General features: G+C 40.0%; 1 protein-coding gene across 3 annotated transcripts in view; it reads right to left on the bottom strand.

Annotated features, from left to right (window-relative positions):
• The window catches only part of LOC106572005 (E3 ubiquitin-protein ligase MIB2), a 104557-nt gene extending 94573 nt beyond the window's left edge, over window positions 1-9984 (bottom strand). The window contains exon 1 of one of the 3 annotated variants that reach the window (XM_014145695.3): window positions 9837-9984. Coding sequence is in view for 1 of the 3 variants with exons in the window: in XM_014145694.3 (XP_014001169.1) it covers window positions 1314-1380 (67 nt within the window). In the remaining 2 variants the exon portion in view is untranslated. Of the gene's footprint in view, window positions 1-1313; window positions 1460-2465; window positions 3046-9836 lie in introns of those variants that run through there. The other 2 variants (XM_014145696.3, XM_014145694.3) reach the window with 2 other exon arrangements.
• Between the last annotated feature and the right edge of the window lie 7045 nt (window positions 9985-17029).

The raw sequence follows: 17029 nt of genomic DNA, 5'->3' as shown, positions 1-17029 counted from the left end.
GGAATAGCTTTAATTTCTCGGAACAAGAATAAACTGACGAGTTTCAGAAGAAAGTTCTTTGTTTCTGGCCATTTTGAGCCTGTAATCAAACCCACAAATACTGATGCTTCAGATACTCAATTAGTCTAAAGGCCCGTTTTATTGCTTCTTTATTCAAGACAACAGTTTTCAGCTGTGCTAACATAATTGCAAAAGGGTTTTCTGATGATCAATTAGCCTTTTAAAATTATAAACTTGGATTAGCTAACAACGTTCCATTGGAACACAGGAATGATGGTTCCTGATAAATGAGCCTCTGTACGCCTATGTAGATATTCCAGAATTTATTATTATTATATTATTATTATTATTATTATTGTTTTTTTTATCTGCCGTTTCCAGCTACAATAGTCATTTACAACATTAACAATGTCTACACTGTATTTCTTATCAATTTGATGTTATTTTAATGGACAAAATAAATGTTTTTGAAAGAAAAACATTTTTAAGTGACCAAACTTTTGAATGGTAGTGTATATATACACACACACATACAGTGTATTCGGAAAGTACTCAGATCCCTTGACTTTTTCCACATTGTTACGTTACAGCCTTATTTGAAAAATGCAAAGAGTGTTCCAAGCTGTCATCAAGGCTGTCAAGGGTGGCTACTTTGGAGAATCTGAAATATAAAATCTATTTTGATTTGTTTAACACTTTTTTAGTTACTACATGATGTGTTATTTCATAGTTTTGATGTCTTCACTATTATTCTACAATGTAGAAATGAGTAAAAATAAAGAATAATCCTTAGGTTTTTAGGTGTTTCCAAACTTTTGACTGGTACTGTATGTAAGCAAGGTATTTCAGATTTTTTTAAATAAATTTGCTAACATTTCTAAAAACCCATTTTCGCTTTGTCATTATGGAGTACGGTGTGTGGATTTATGAGGGAAATGTAATTTTAGCAAAAGGCTGTAACGTAACAAAATGTGGAAGGGGTCTGAATACTTCCCGAATGCACTGTAAGCACCCATCAAATTATTACTATAACTGACAGTCCAATATCTCCCCTCATCCCCAATCAGAAAAAGTGTTGTTACTTATGACATTACAGATCACCTACACAAACTTCTACAATGTCGCCTAGGCAAATAAGTGTCTAATTTTCACATCAGAGAGCTTCTGAACCACTCTCACAAACCACTTCACCACATAACAGACCTAAACACAAATCTCAACAGAAGTCCTACTGAGTATTCCATTATTACTCCAAATAATGCAACAGTGAGCTACAGTAGTTTGTACACTTAAAGAGAGAGAAGTAAACTCACTTCCCATGATCTTCAGCCCATTCCTGAACATCCTGAAGGGCTGTATTCCAGAGTCGCAGGACACCATGAGCAGCTTTGTGCTGTGTCAGTGCCTTGTCAATGTGACTAACTTAGCACTATGGATCAGTCATCCTGCTAACAGGGGAATAAATATGTTCCAACAGTATCTCTCCTATTTGTTTTGGGGTGAACTTTGCACTTTGTTTTTGGAGCTAACAGTTTTTGGTCTATTTTTCAAGGACAGAACATACTGGACTCACTATCTGTGACAAACAATGTAAAGAAATAAAGGTTTCTGTGAACATATGTGGAAGGGTTGTAGCAATTGCCCTGTTTAAGTCCCATATCACTAAATGCATTCAACACTGATAAGTTACAACAGTAGCTTTGAACATTTACAGTAGGTGCTTAGATCAACCAAAATGTTGAGGGGAATAAAATTACTAGTATAAAAGTATTATCATAGCTGGGCAAGACTTGATCAAATAGACTAATTTCTCACATGAGGGGTAGTCTAACTCTACATTTCTAACAAATGTCACAGTTTTGGCACCTCAATCTCAAACAACAAACTAGAGCTCTGCAAACATGTCTTGATAAAATATTCTGGCACCTCCAAAAGGTGTTATCACTAGCCTGTTACACAACAATTGTAGAAGGTAGTGCCTGCCTGGCCAAGCCTCCATCTGCTGGCTTTACTATAGTTTCCAACTACATATTGCACAATCGTAGTAGTGTAGCCATTGTAGTACTGGTTAAATTGCTACTGTCTTTGTGCACATGCAAATATTTCACTGGTTTCCCTTTCTATATCCCCTACCGCAAATGGGGCAGTTGTCATATTTACCAATAAATAAAATAAGGTCTTCATGTTCCATTTCAGAGTGAAAAAAATGTTTTCTCCAGGTTACTACCATGTTACCAAAAATACACTCCCTTAATTTTTGTGAACCTTCAAACCAAAACAATAGCTATAGCAACAGTAAAAGCAATAGGCTACATGCATTGCCACTGTATTACCAGAAATGTGATAAGGAATAACCTTACTGTCAGAATGTGCAGATAGCATTCTCATATCACCCTGAAACTAGTGAAAATGTATTTAAATATTGCAGTACTGCTACATATTTGTGGTTCGGTTCGTAGGTTTACCTGTTGGAATAGACGCGTGCGGCACAGTCAGCAAGCCGAGAGACACAAAAACGGGGTAGGAGAGGAGGCGGCAGCCTCAGATCTGCACAAGATGGTGAGGACAGAGTTCTACAGCACCTCCTGGAACACCTCCAGTGAGATAGATAGAGGGGGGGGGGGGGGATCCGGGGGCTAGAGCCCTATGCTGTGGTGGACAGTGAACCAGAGGTTATGTAGCCGCAGGCAGGCAGCGTTACGGCAGCAGCATCCTTCCTGTATTCAGCCTCTGTGTGGGTAATCAGAGCTGGAGGGCAGACAGGCAGAGTGGAGAGGGCCTTCCTGGAGGATGCGGCCAGCGTTTAGTCCTTTGTGCGCCGTGTCAGCAGGGATTATCGGAGGAGGAGGGCAGCGGGGAAAGTGGCTGCCCAGGCAGCGCACTCAGACCTGCGCTCATGCATGCACACGTACACACACACACGGATAGGCTTCTCTTCGGCTGCTAAATCCATGTTCTCCCTCATCAACACACATGTGCGCGTGCGCATTTTACACTGTGCTGCACAGCCTTCCTTTCCATACCCCAGGGACACCTCTCTCTGTATTTGCTGCCAGTGAACAGACGGGCAAAGAACAGAGAAGAGGGGGAGGGGCAGCGAGAGCAGGGGAGGAGGGAGGGGGCAATGTGTTTGGAGAGGGGTTGTGCTTTTGGGGGGGAAGAAAAGGGGCCATATGGAAGGGGACTTCCATAAGGGGATGAATGAGCACCTGCCATGGTTCCAATTTTCAATCATGGACTGTGAGTAGACTTGTGTATGTTTCAAGTTATTAGTTGTATGTACGGGATACACATGGTATACACCGTCCACCGAAATGCTTCCTGGTATGTTCCTTCTCGATAATGCAACAATAATAAATAATAAAATATATAAATACAAGCATAAAGTAAATGGCTCAGTAGAATATGCATTTTAGCACAAGTATAACACATGAAAGCACAATTTATAGTCCAATATTTACATTTGTTTTGCGGAAGGAGGGATTGGGGGGGCAAGTGCTTAAATTGTGCAATATTTAGCAATCATTAATACTGCAATAATAAATACTGTGTGTGTGTGTGTGGAGGTATAGCCAGGGAAGTGGAAGAGGAATGGGAATAATGTGTGTGTGTTTGTTCTCACACTTTGAACAGCACATGGTTATGGACAGTAATTCAGTAATGTGGGCACAGCTGTGGAGGGCATGGACAAGACAGTACATTTTGCAGCCAGTCATTCTACAAACAGTCACATGAACAGGCTACTGGGTCATTCCACCTCAAAAAGCACAAGAAAGAGGCTGACACCCACCATCTGAGATTATAAACGATTTCAGACCATAGTTAGTAACAGATGTGATTAGAATTCCTGTAACATTATTTTGTTTAAATATAAGTTGATCTCTGAGAAATTAAGCTAATTGATTGCACCCAAATTGGCCATTTTAATTTATAGGATTCAGGTAATATTAATAAATATAATAACCAACATCTGATTTGGACCAAACTTCCTACCAATGAGTAAGGCACAAAGGAATCGCCCCAAAAATCCCCCCACGGACCCCCCACATTTCATGCCAATCTCACCCCAACAACCAGTATACATTATCAGTTTTATATGTTTGACAACTAGTATGAAGCTGTGGCTTGTAGTATTGCTTCTACATACTATGTCATTTATTCCCCCCCCCCCGTTAAGAGAAATTAAAAATTGAAAGTATTGTGAATGCATCTGGTTTTGACTACTAAATGCAGCCGTTCCTGCTATACCACTACACTATTGTGTTTGTTAAATCAATCACAACATTTCCTTTGCAACTTTGGGTAGAAACCTATTAGATTTGGCACATTATTCAAATACATTGTGTGGTCATCCTGACAATTCAAGCCAGTCCTCCATGAAAGCAATTCAATATGTCCTTCTCTTACCAACCTAATGCTTCAACCCAAACTCTTCTTGAATAGTCCAACAAGTGGCAGCTCTCAGAGGGCTATCCTTATGGTGCAATTCTCATATGAAGACTTTTCCTAGTCCAAAATGTTGATGGAGAAATGGGCAAGGGACTAAAATGTTGTTACAACTCTAATAGAAGCCAATATCATCACCATTGTAAAACACTACAGTGTGTGTTTGGAACTTTTATCATCGAAGACCATAACATTGAAACCATTAGAACTGCTGTTGCCTAATGTTCTGCTTGTTCACCAAGAATGGTCTAACAGTAACTAATCCAGACCTTTTTTGGGGGCCATTTCTTGAACACAGATTAAGCCTAAAGAAGGACAAACTGAATTGCTTTAATGAAGGACTAGCTTGAATTATGAGGATGACCAGACAATGTTTCTATCTACAGAAACAATTTCAGAACAATCTGAGATGGTGGGTGTCATGGCTTGCTGAAATTACATGGAACGACTCACATGCAGCTGACATTCCTACTGCCAATTAGCCAATGATAAGGGGGTGGTGGTGAACCACACAGCAGACTAATTCTAATAATGAAGCCTGCTGCTCTGTTCTATGTCTGTAAACAAAGCCAGTCTTGTCATCCATATAACAGGCAAGGCAGGCCAGCTTAGGACTAGATAGGACAGGTCAATCGCACAGACAGGAAGAAATAATGATGCAATAAAAAGAAAGGTTGAGTGGTATGTTTCATGATTAACAACTCATGGTGTGACAGGGTGTGATTGTGGTAACGTATAGGAATTCAAGTCCTTGTTCTCCCAATCTGGAATAATGAAATGCAGACCCAATTACCTCACGCATTACCTCTCGAATGACCATCGTCACTGCCGTGTATATTCCCCCCCAAGCCGACACGTGACGTCTCTCAAAGAACTACACTGGGCTTTGCGCAAACTGGAAACCATATATCCTGAGGCCGCATTTATTGTAGCTCGGGACTTTAATGAAGTAAATCAGAGGAAAACGCAACCGAAAATCTAAATCTATGATTCAAGATTAGGAAATGTCTGGGTCGCCTCTGAGAATAGTATCAACGTATGTACACTGACTCAGTGACTGGGTTAATCAGGAAGTGCATAGAGGATGTTGCTCCCACTGACGATTAGAATTTATCCAAACCAAAAAACTTGGAAAGATGGTAGCATTCGTGCAAAACAAAGTGAGAACGCATTTAACCATGGCAAGGTGACTGGGAACATGGACGTGTACAAAAAGACCAGCTATGACCTCTGTAAGGCAATCAAAGAGGCAAAACGACTCAGACACAAGACATATGTGGCAGGGACTCCAGACAATCATGGATTGTAAAGGGAAAGCCAGCCACGTCGCAGACACAGGCCCTTGCTCCCAGACAAGCAAAACACCTTCGTCGCCCACTTTGAGGAAAACATTGAGCCGGCGACGCAGCATGGGCCTGCGTCGCCGGCTGTGTGCTCGCATTCTCTGTGGCCAATGTAAGTAAGACATTTAAGCGTGTTAACACTCGCAGGGCTGCCGGCCCAGACGGCATCCCAAGCCGTGTCCTCAGAGCATGTGCAAACCAGCTGGCTGGAATGTTAACGGATATATTCAATCTCTCCGTTTCCCAGTATGTTTTCCCTAGTTGCGTCAAGATGTACACCATTGTTCCTGTATCCAAGAAAGCAGAGGTAACTGAACAAAATGACTTATCATGAAGTGCTTTGAGAAGCTAGTTAAGGATCATATCACCTCCACTTTACCCGACACCCTAGACCCACTACAACAGATCCACAGACGACGTAATCACCATTGCACCGCCCTATCCCACCTGGACAAGGTAAATGTTTTAATAAGACAACTAAAGTGGCTAAATAACTTCTTAAAATTAAGCTCATTAATCCACTTTACAAGGGGTGTAGAGCCTAACTGGCATACATAAGCAGTGCGTGAGTTTCAAGTTTGGGGAAGATAAAGGTGCATTTTTAATCGTGAAAATTATAAAAGTATTACATGCATAATTGCATTTGCGGTCACTTTTGATAATGGTGTTTTCCGCTAATGGAACATATGCGCTTATAGCCTACTACCATGTGCGCATTGCTGCGCTTATAATGTGACGAAATAGCCTAATAGTTAATCAACATTTTAAGCTAAACGTTCTGATCTGTTGCGTCAACCACATTGCATAAAAATGGTTTTTTGATGCTAGTCTATTGCAAGACCTAAAAATCGAATCAAATGTCACATGCGCCGAATACAACAAGCGTAGGCCTTACAGTGAAATGCTTACTTACAAGCTCTTAACCAACAGTGCAATTAAGAAAAATAAGCGGTAGCAGAGAGAACATGCAATGATGAGTCTTACAATTTTTAGGGCCTTCCTCTGACACCACCTGTTATAGAGATCCTGGATGGCAGGAAGCTTGACCCCAGTGATGTACTGGGCCGTACACACTACCCTCTGCTCGGCCTCTGTCCGCAAGGCACTACAGTTGCCGTACAAGGCAGTGATGCAACCAGTCAGGATGCTCTCAATGGTGCAGCTGTAGAACTTTGAGGACCTGAGGACCCATGCCAAATCATTTCAGTCTCCTGAGAGGGAATAAGCTTTGTCGTGCCCTCTTCACAACTGTCTTGGTGTGTTTGGACCATGATAGTTTGTTGGCGATGTGGACACCAAGGAACTTGAAGCTCTCAACCTGCTCCACTACAGCCCCGTAAATGAGAATGGTTGTCTAGCAATGATCAACAACCAATTGACAAAGCTTTTTAAAATAAATGGGCAAATGTTGCACAATCCAGGTGTGGAAAGCTCTTATTGATTCAGGAGTGTGAATACTTATACTTATGTAAATGAGATTTCTGTATTTCATTTTCCATAGATTTGCTACAATTAATAAAAACATGTATTTTTTTTCATTAAGGGGAGATCAGTGAGAAATAAAAAAATGTTTAATCCTTTTTGAATTCAGGCTGTAACAACAAAATGTGGAATAAGTCAATACTTTCTGAAGGCACTGTATTCCAGACTCTGACATTGCTTGTGCTGATATTTCTTAATTTCTTTCTTTTTGGATTATGTATGTGTATTGTTTTATATTGTATTGCTAGGCATTACTGCACAAGTGGAGCAAGAAACACAAGCATTTCACCTGCGATAACATCTGAAAATCTGTGCACGCGACCAATAAACTGATTAGATTTAAAAAGAGTGCATTTACACAACTCGTCCCCTGCAAGAGACTGACAGACACGCAAGACCACACCGTGATCAAAATAGACTCTGGATGTTTCAGGTGAAATATGGACCTATGCAAGATAAATGAGTCACAAAGGGAATGGGCTATTGCTCATTGTCACAAGGGAAATGTGTCAACCATGACATTAAGCCCATCACGATCAAGTTTCAGCTTTACGGTAGGTGATAACCTAACAGTGACATTTTATTTGTTCTTGTGGCTTTTGATTCAGAGCCATGACCTTTGGATTGCTTCCGTCCAGCTTTAGTACACTACGGAGTCATGTTCTATACACACACGTCATTTTCAGCACTTCCAAGTTAACAGATAGGCTTTAGCAGCCGCAACATACATTAGCAGCATCTAGGCAATACACAGAAACTGTCTAGGCATGATGCCTATGGTTATAACAATTAGCTAGGCTAATATCAAACAATGGAGACAAAATAGACAGAAGCAGCAATGCAGTCCAGTCAGGCACCACTCAAAAACAATTGATTCTAAGACCTCTGTTTATATAGAATGCATGCTGAAAACAGCACCTGAACCACCATACCACCATTGCTCAAAGCAATTTTGTATTTGCATCACATTTTTGGGAAAAACCTTTGCAATAAAAAAAAACCTGCCTCACAATAAATCATACATTTAGTCAGGCTAGACATTGTCCCATAAAGACAATCTTCTTCTTGTGATCTAACCTACCTTGTGTCATTGTGGTGATACTGTCTTCTTGTAATATAGCCTTACAAACTTGTCTTTAAACAAAGGATTTCTGTCATTTCAGGCACACAATTGTCAAAGCCAAACGGTGGCCACCCCTCACTGTAGTTTGTCAGACAGAAATTTGACCTACTGTATGTCTGTCTCTATCCCTCTCACTGAATTGACCTCAAATATAGTCTAGGCACTATTCCATCAAGTCTGTAATAAGCAAATGACTGAATCAAAGATGAATAGCGTACTGCATAGTTTAACAAAAGAGTTGGGAGTTACGTAATTAGGCGCATTATTAAATTGAGTCATGGTTTAACAATGTTGACAACATCAAATCCTGAGGCAATTTTGCCTGCATCTTTGCACTGGATGAAGGAACAAGTATTTATTTTAGCTGAGGGGTATACAAATCATTGAGGGGTCATTGCAAACATTGGAGTTGGGCAGCAATCAGAAATTATCATCGTCAAAATCATGACTTTTTAAAATCATGCGTTTCATTGATCACTGACAGTTATCACACTTCTGACACCAGGGTAACCCATCCATAGACACTAACGTTACCATTAGTGCCTATTGATGATAGTACTGTGTCTTCTGGCCGGGGCAGTTTTGTTAAGGGCTTCCACTCTCGTTCTGAACGTTAAAACGCGTCGCTTGTGGTACGGTTTTGGAAATCGGCGAGGAAAAATACAAATAAAAGGTTAAATCACTATACACCTTTATACTGTTAGGGTTAGTGTTCGCACACGGTCATATCCGTGCTAATTAGCCATCTAGCATGCTTAGAAAACCTATGCGTAAGCTAACTGGGGAGGAAGTGTAGTTCCTCAAGTGGAGGAACAACGTATGGATCTGTGCAAAACTGCTACAGTAAGTGTAAATGTTTTATTTTAACGATTCTTTCTCGGTCATATGCCCATTATCTTTCATATGTTTCGAAAACCGTTTCGCAAGCAATTATTATTATTGACGTTCCTCAACTTCAAAACAGTGTCGGGAATTGTAGTTCACATACAGCCAATCGTGGGCGAAGCTCACCTGCTACGCCCACTGCTGAAAACCTAAACATAATAAAGGGTTTTCAAGAATGAATACCAGTGAAGAAGCAGGCTCACCACCTGTTATTGAAACCAGTCTTACATATTAGTGTGTCAAAACCGGGTAGGCCACAGAATTGTCCTTATGGTTCAATATTAGGCTAGGTTTTAAATGTTTAAGTGGATATGCATTACAATCCACAGTATAACATCTAGTTGCCGGAATTGTATTATTTTCAATTTCCATGACATTGGGCGACAACTGCCAGTGGTGCCACATATTGATACATTTTCTTCGTTAGTTAGCTAGTTAACATAAATGCAGTAACTACAGCTGGTAGTCCTGTGTGCTAGCTACCACACAGCTAGTTAGCGAACGCTAACATTTGAACTAATCTACTCGAAAACCATTTTTTGTCGTGCTTTCCTTACCTGACTCCAAATATTGAATCTGTGTTAACGTGTAAGTCCATAACGGTGTCTATGGTCATGGTCTCCTAACCTGCTACGAAAAGTCTAATTTGACAAAAGCTGTATCCCCTCTAGCCATGACCCGCCCATACCACGAATTGTGGAGGATATATAGTGCGTCACATCTTGTTTTCATGCGCAACAGTAGCTAGGTGGCTACCCCTTGCGTAAGATGTAGTTATTGCAGCTATGTATGTTTCCTTTAGGCATTAAATAAAAATTGCCTGCCCAGTTTGTCCCCTGCCTCTTCGCTCTGAGACCTGTAAAGTTACACATTGATCTCCTGCTACAGTTCTCCCAAAGCATAAAGGCTACAGTAGCTAACGTTAGTTAGCAGACGGAGGCTTGAGCCAGCAAGTTAGGTAGCTAACGTTGGCTAGCTGCACGTGCACGACACTCGCATGTTACTTTTCTCTACTAACGTTTGACACAAATACGACAAGAGTATTGTCGTGCCCCTACTGACATGAACTTTTATGGTCCTAGACTAATAGACTAGTGGTGTATTGTTGTACTGCAGTCAGTCCCCCCCGCCGATATACACTAAATAGTGGCCAGAGAGGGGCGTTCCAAGAGAAGGGTGTAATTAAAGACCGCAATTCCGGGTGGTTTCTGTTATGGGCGTTTCTTGATATCAAGTTATATCTGCTGATGCTCGCCATCGCCATGTGGCCGTTTCTTTGGCTGCAGTTAAAACACTTAATAAAATACACACCATACCCCTCAAGTTAAGTGGACACTTCAGGTTACGTATCATGACGTCGACGCGTATACACTTGCAGGGCAAGGGGGGAAGGAATTTGTATTTATTAATTATTAAACAGTAACAAGGGGGAAGGAAGAATTTTGGCCGGAAGTTCGCCACTCGTTCATCCCGCGATGATTGTGTTTTCAGCCACCGGTAACTTGTGGGTGATTTATATTCGCTACAGTCAATTATGAGTGCATGTCTACATGCATGTCTATATATATAGTTAGTAATATATGCCTACTGTATGATAACTAGCAAATTAATTAGCTAGCTAGCCTGCCTAACTGGAACTTCTGAAGGGAAATGTTTTATTTCTACAATTTCCAAAAGATAACCAAACAAAAACATGACATTTTTACTAATAGCAACATTTCTAACTTATTTGCATTCGTTTTTACTTACACTTGTATGTTGACTTCTCCATTGATGTTGTTTTTCAGTTTTCGCGTATGCACAATCGTCGCGAATTGAATTATGGGGAGTTTCAGGCCCCGGAGTGAACATAATAAAAATTAAAATTAACAGTAACATGCAAAACATAAACATAGCAGCCAGAGGGATTCCAAAGAAATGAGAAAAATTAAATAAAACTATTCCACATTATATCAAATCAAATACAGACATATAGCGAATAATTTTTTTTTACATTTTGTTTTGTATACGTTTTAAAGACTAAATAGTTTTCCACATCAGATTAAAAAAAATAAGGGGCTTTTTATTCATAAATTTTGATTTGTGTATGAAATTTTTTCCTAATAAAATAAAAAGATTTATGACATACTCACATTCAATTGTGGAATCAGTGTAGTAAAATAATATGTCAAACTTAGAAATCTCAATGGTTGTATGCAATTTGAGGTCAATATATAGTTTTACATCAGTCCAGAACACTTCACTATATAAACGATTACAGAATAAGTGTTCAATAGATTCAGTTTCTAGTTCACAAAAACTGCATTAGCTGGTAACATCAAGTATGTATTTAGAAATCAAGCTATTACACGGATAGAATCTATGGATTATCTTAAAGGAGATCTCCTTCACTTTATTGGTAACCATAAATTTGTGTGGAGTGAGCCAAGCACGGCGCCAGTTTACATCAAACGATGAAGCCCAACAAAATATCACAGAGGGAATAGACTTCCTGTAGAAAATATCCCTTAATAAACGATTGTTGAATTTCATATCTAGTAGACCAATGCCATTCACCTGAATATTGCTTACAATCGGAGATATTCCAAAATATGTATTATTCTGAAGTAAAGTTTTTATCCCACTAGGTATAGCTTTAATAAGTGTCATATTCCTTGCTTGAAACCTCAAAGTTGTATCTTTCCATAAATTCTCTCTGTGTAAATAGATTCCCACTATTATTAACTAATTGGCTGACAAGAACAATGTTTTTCGAGAACCATTTATGGTTAAATAACATCTTGTTTCTATGTAATATTGACCCATTGTTCCATATAAAACATTTCTGAGGTGAAAAGTTGTGTTTATACAACAAAGCCCAGCACATTAAAGCCTGCTTGTGAAAATCCGCCAGTTTCACAGGAAGTTTACCCACAATATATGGATATTGTAGTAAATAATTAAGCCCTCCGAACTTCTGAAAAACAAAATGAGGTATAATATTCCAGAAACTATGAGGATTTTTTATGTACCTTTTAATCCAGTTAACCTTTGATATCTGATTAAAGAGTGAAATCTAAGACATTTAGACCACCATCACAAACCCTGTTGGTGATAACATCTCTTTTTATCTTATGTGGCTTGTTTTTCCATATGAAGTTGTACAAAAGCCTATCTAAGGTACAGCAAGTGGATTTGGGAATGTCAATAGATGAAAAAATATAGGATGCAGGATGCACGAGATAGCCCCTCAGCTTTGGATAAAAGCACCCTTCCTTGAAGACTTAAATCCCTCCCTAACCATGAGGATACTTTTTTTTGACAGATTCAGTTACCGGGTTCAAATTAAGATCATTCACAGCCTTATGATTTTTTGTGATCTTTACACCGAGGTAGGTTACAGTATCTTTTTCAGAGATATTACAATCTGCTGGATTGACAGCTCCTTTCAAAACAAACATCTCACATTTGGGAAGATTTAATGCCAAACCTGAGATTTTGGAGAACTGCTTCACGATATCCAATGCAAATCTAGCTTGAGACACATTTTTCAAAAAAAGTGAGGTGTCATCCGCCAGTTGGGATATCTTGATCTCTCTGGCCTGGAATGTAATGCCTTCAAATTGACTTTTATGAACTAATGAGCACAACATTTGAGATACTAACAAAAATAAAAGAGGTGAAATTGGACAACCTTGTCGTATTCCTTTGTAAATGTTAAACCTCGAGGATGTTCCATGGCAGAGTTTGATACAGCTATTGCCACCATTATACAGAGTTCTAATAGCATCAACAAAAAAGCGACCAAATTTCAAATGTTTAAGACAATCAAAGATAAAATTGGGACTTACTGTATCAAATGCTTTCTGAAAATCCCAAAATAGGATAGCAGGGAAGTCATCTAATAGATCACAATACTCAACCAAGTCTAACACCAGCCTCAGATTATTAGATATATGGTGCCCTTTCATAAACCCTGATTGACATTCATCAATCAGATCATTTAAGCAAGACTTTAACCTTTTTGCAAAGATTAAGGCTATAATTTTGTAGTCGTTATTTAGGAGTGTGATTGGACGCCAATTATCAATACTTAGGAGATCCTTGTGTGGTTTAGGTATAAGAGTAATAACCCCTTGCTTCAGAGAGGCAGGTAGTTCTCCCTTCTTTATAGCCTCCTTAAAGGTTTCAAGTAAAAAAGGTGCTATTTCTTCAAAGAAGGTTTTGTAAAATTCAGAGGTTAATCCATCACAACCTGGAGATTTGTTATTTTTTAACTGAGCAACCCCGTACAGGATGTCCATAATGGATAAATCTTGGCAACAAGACTGATTGAGTTCTTCACTAACCGAATTAACATTCTCTATAGAATCAAGGCGATCCTTAGAGTCACTCAAATTCTTATCTGAGGAGTAAAGATTCTCGTAAAGTCTGATAACAACTCTATCCTCAGTGGTAACCCCATTAATCTTACATTTCTGAAGTGTGTTGAGTTCCCCTCTCTTCTCCAAATTAAAAAAGTATCTACTGTTCTTTTCACCTTTTTCAAGCCATTGTTTTCTAGATCTTATGAAAGCTCCTCTAGCCTTTTCCTCATACAATGTATCTAGTTGATTCTGTAAAACATTCAATTTAGCTTTCTCATTAAGATCAAGATGCTCAATCTCTGTGATATCGGCAATTGTTTTAGAGAGTTCAGCTACCTGACATCTTAAAGCAAGCCGTTTTCCATAAGTAATACAGGCTGAGCGGATTTTAAATTTCAGCAGTTCCCAATATTTCCCATATTCTGCATTAGATGTAGCTAAACTCCAGTAAACAGAAATTAGATTTTTAATCACATTTTTTAAATCATGCAATAACAATGAGTTATTTAATTTCCAGTAACCACCAGAGTATTTCTTACCATCATTACTGCACATTCTTACAGTCAACCATATGACTTTATGATCCGTCAGGACTGCAGGCAGTATTTTTACCTCTACAATGTTGGGCTCAAGACTAGAGGTTATCACCCACAAATCAAATCTTGATTGTAAGAGACGATCTCTATTACTCCATGTGTATTGTATCTCTCCAGGGTTTTTTACTCTCCATATGTTAATTAAGTCCAGGCTTTGGCAGAAATTCACCAACTTGTTCACACCAATGTTAGGCCTATGAGGCAATCTGTCACAGCTGTCGTGGAAGAGAGAATGGGACCAAGGCGCAGCGGGTTGCATGCTCAAAATATTTATTAAATAAAATGAGAACACCACGGGAAAAACAATAAACAAACTAACGACAGGCACAGATAAGCAGGCTCAACAAAAGCAGTGCTCTCAAACAACTACCCACAAGTGACAAACAAAACACACACCTATTTATAGGACTCCCAATCAGAGGCAACTAGAAACACCTGCCTCCAATTGAGAGTCCAGCACCCAACCTACACATAGAAAACTACCCTAGAACATACACATAGAAATACAAACATAGACCAGTGACCAAAAAACCCCGTAATACATAAATAAACTACCCTCTGCCACGTCCTGACCAAACTACAATAACAAAATATCCTCTATACTGGTCAGGAAGTGACAGTACCCCCCCCCCCCCCCCCCCCCCCAAAGGTGCAGACCCCGGATGCACCTACACAAAACACAGAAACCCCCAAAACAAACAGAAAAATCCCCCTAAACTACAGGGAGGGAAGGGAGGGTGGCTGCCGTCAACGACGGTACTGTGCTACACCCCCCCCTCTATACTGGTCAGGACGTGACACTATCAGTCTCATTAGAATAAACCATATTAAAATCTCCACCAACTATAATCTGACTGGATGGATATTTTCTCAGAAGACTTTTAAGAATTTCTTCAATTTCCTCTAGAAGTAAGTTATTTGGAGGACTAGAGGAGTGAACATAATTGTACACTCGCAAAGTCGACTAAAAACGGGGCTGAGGTGCTTAAGTTGCAAACTTCCTTTGCTTGGCTAATCATTTGGACCATCCTCCAAGATGGCGACGGGGATTCCCCCAAGGGCATAAGGCGAGGGTAAGTGGACGAGGTGTCTTTTAAGTGTTTGGACCGTACCTTTCAAGTGCATCTTAGACGAATGCGCAGAAACAATTTTTGGCCTGCGCTGAATACGTCTATATCTGTCCACTAATACAGGACTAGTAAAGGCCCAGTGGACTACTTTTTTTCCCCCTAAATGTATTGTATTTGAGTGATACCAGCATTTGTATTTTGAGTCTGACAATTATCTGTAAAAAAAACAAAACAATTAATCTGATAATACTTGTGGAATATAAAATACTTGCTTGATATGTTTTCCAGTTTCTTCAAATACTTTGCAAATGCAATTTATTTCTGTGTAAAAACTGAAATGGTCTATTCGTTCCTTTAACATTTTAGTACACTCTTAGCCAGAGCAAAAGTGCAAACAAGTCCCCAGTGGGAATCGAACCAACAACCCTAGCGTCGCAAGCGCCATGCTCTATCAACTGAGCCACATCATCACAAACCACTTGATGTCTGAATGTACTCAATTACTGTATTGTGCATTGTTTTTCTTCATGGTGATGGAAAGTCTACAGGTACACTATATATACAAAAGTATGTGGACACCTCATCATACATCATTGCTGACAGGTGTATAAAATCGAGCACACAGCCATACAATCTCCATAGACAAACATTGGCAGTAGAATGGCCTTACTGAAGTGACTTTCAACGTAACACCGTCATAGGATGTCACCTTTCCAACAAGTCAGTTTGTCAAAGTTCTGCCCTGTTACAGCTGCCCTGGTCAACTGTAAGAGCTGTTATTGTGAAATGAAAACATCTAGGAGCAACAACCGCTCAGCCGCGAAGTGGTAGGCCACACAAGCACACAGAACGGGACTGCCGAGTGCTGAAGCGCGTAGCTCGTAAAAAATTGCCTGTCCTTGGTTGCAACACTCACCACCTAGTTCCAAACTGCCTCTGGAAGCAATGTCAGTAGAATCAAATCAAATTTATTTGTCACATACACATGGTTAGCAGGTGTTAATGCAAGTGTAGCGAAATGCTTGTGCTTCCAGTTCCGACCATGCAGTAATATCTAACAAGTAATATAACCTAACAACAGGGGAGTATGGGGAGTTTCAGGCCCCGGAGTGAACATAATATAACTGTTCGTCGGGAGCTTCATGAAATGGGTTTCCATGGCTGAGCAGCCGCACACAAGCCTAAGATCAATGCCAAGCGTCGGCTGGAGTGGTGTAAGCTCGCCGCCATTGGACTCTGGAGCAGTGGAAACGCGTTCTCTGGAGTGATGAATCACTCTTCACCATCTGGCAGTCCAACGGACTAATCTGGGTTTGACGGATGCCAGGAGAACGCTACCTGCCCCAATGCATAGTGCCAACATGTAAAGTTTGGAGGAGGAGGAATAATGGTCTGGGGCTGTTTTTCATGGTTCGGGCTAGGCCCCTTAGTTCCAGTGAAGGAAATCTTAACGCTAGAGCATATGACATTCTATCTCGACGATTCTGTGCTTCCAACTTTGTGGCAACATTTTGGGGAAGGCCCTTTCCTGTTTCAGCATGACCATGCCCCTGTGCACAAATCGAGTTCCTAAACGATATCGTAACCGCCATCGATAAGAAACAATACTGTGCTGCCGTATTCATTGACCTGGCCAAGGCTTTCGACTCTGTCAATCACCACATCCTCATCGGCAGACTCAATAGCCTTGGTTTCTCAAATGATTGCCTCGCCTGGTTCACCAACTACTTCTCTGATA

This window comes from Salmo salar, chromosome 15, assembly GCF_965601325.2.
Source record: "Salmo salar chromosome 15, fSalSal1, whole genome shotgun sequence".
Lineage (NCBI taxonomy): Eukaryota > Metazoa > Chordata > Actinopteri > Salmoniformes > Salmonidae > Salmo > Salmo salar.
Note: the sequence above shows the minus strand (reverse complement) of the source record. Positions and strands in the feature narration are given on the sequence as shown.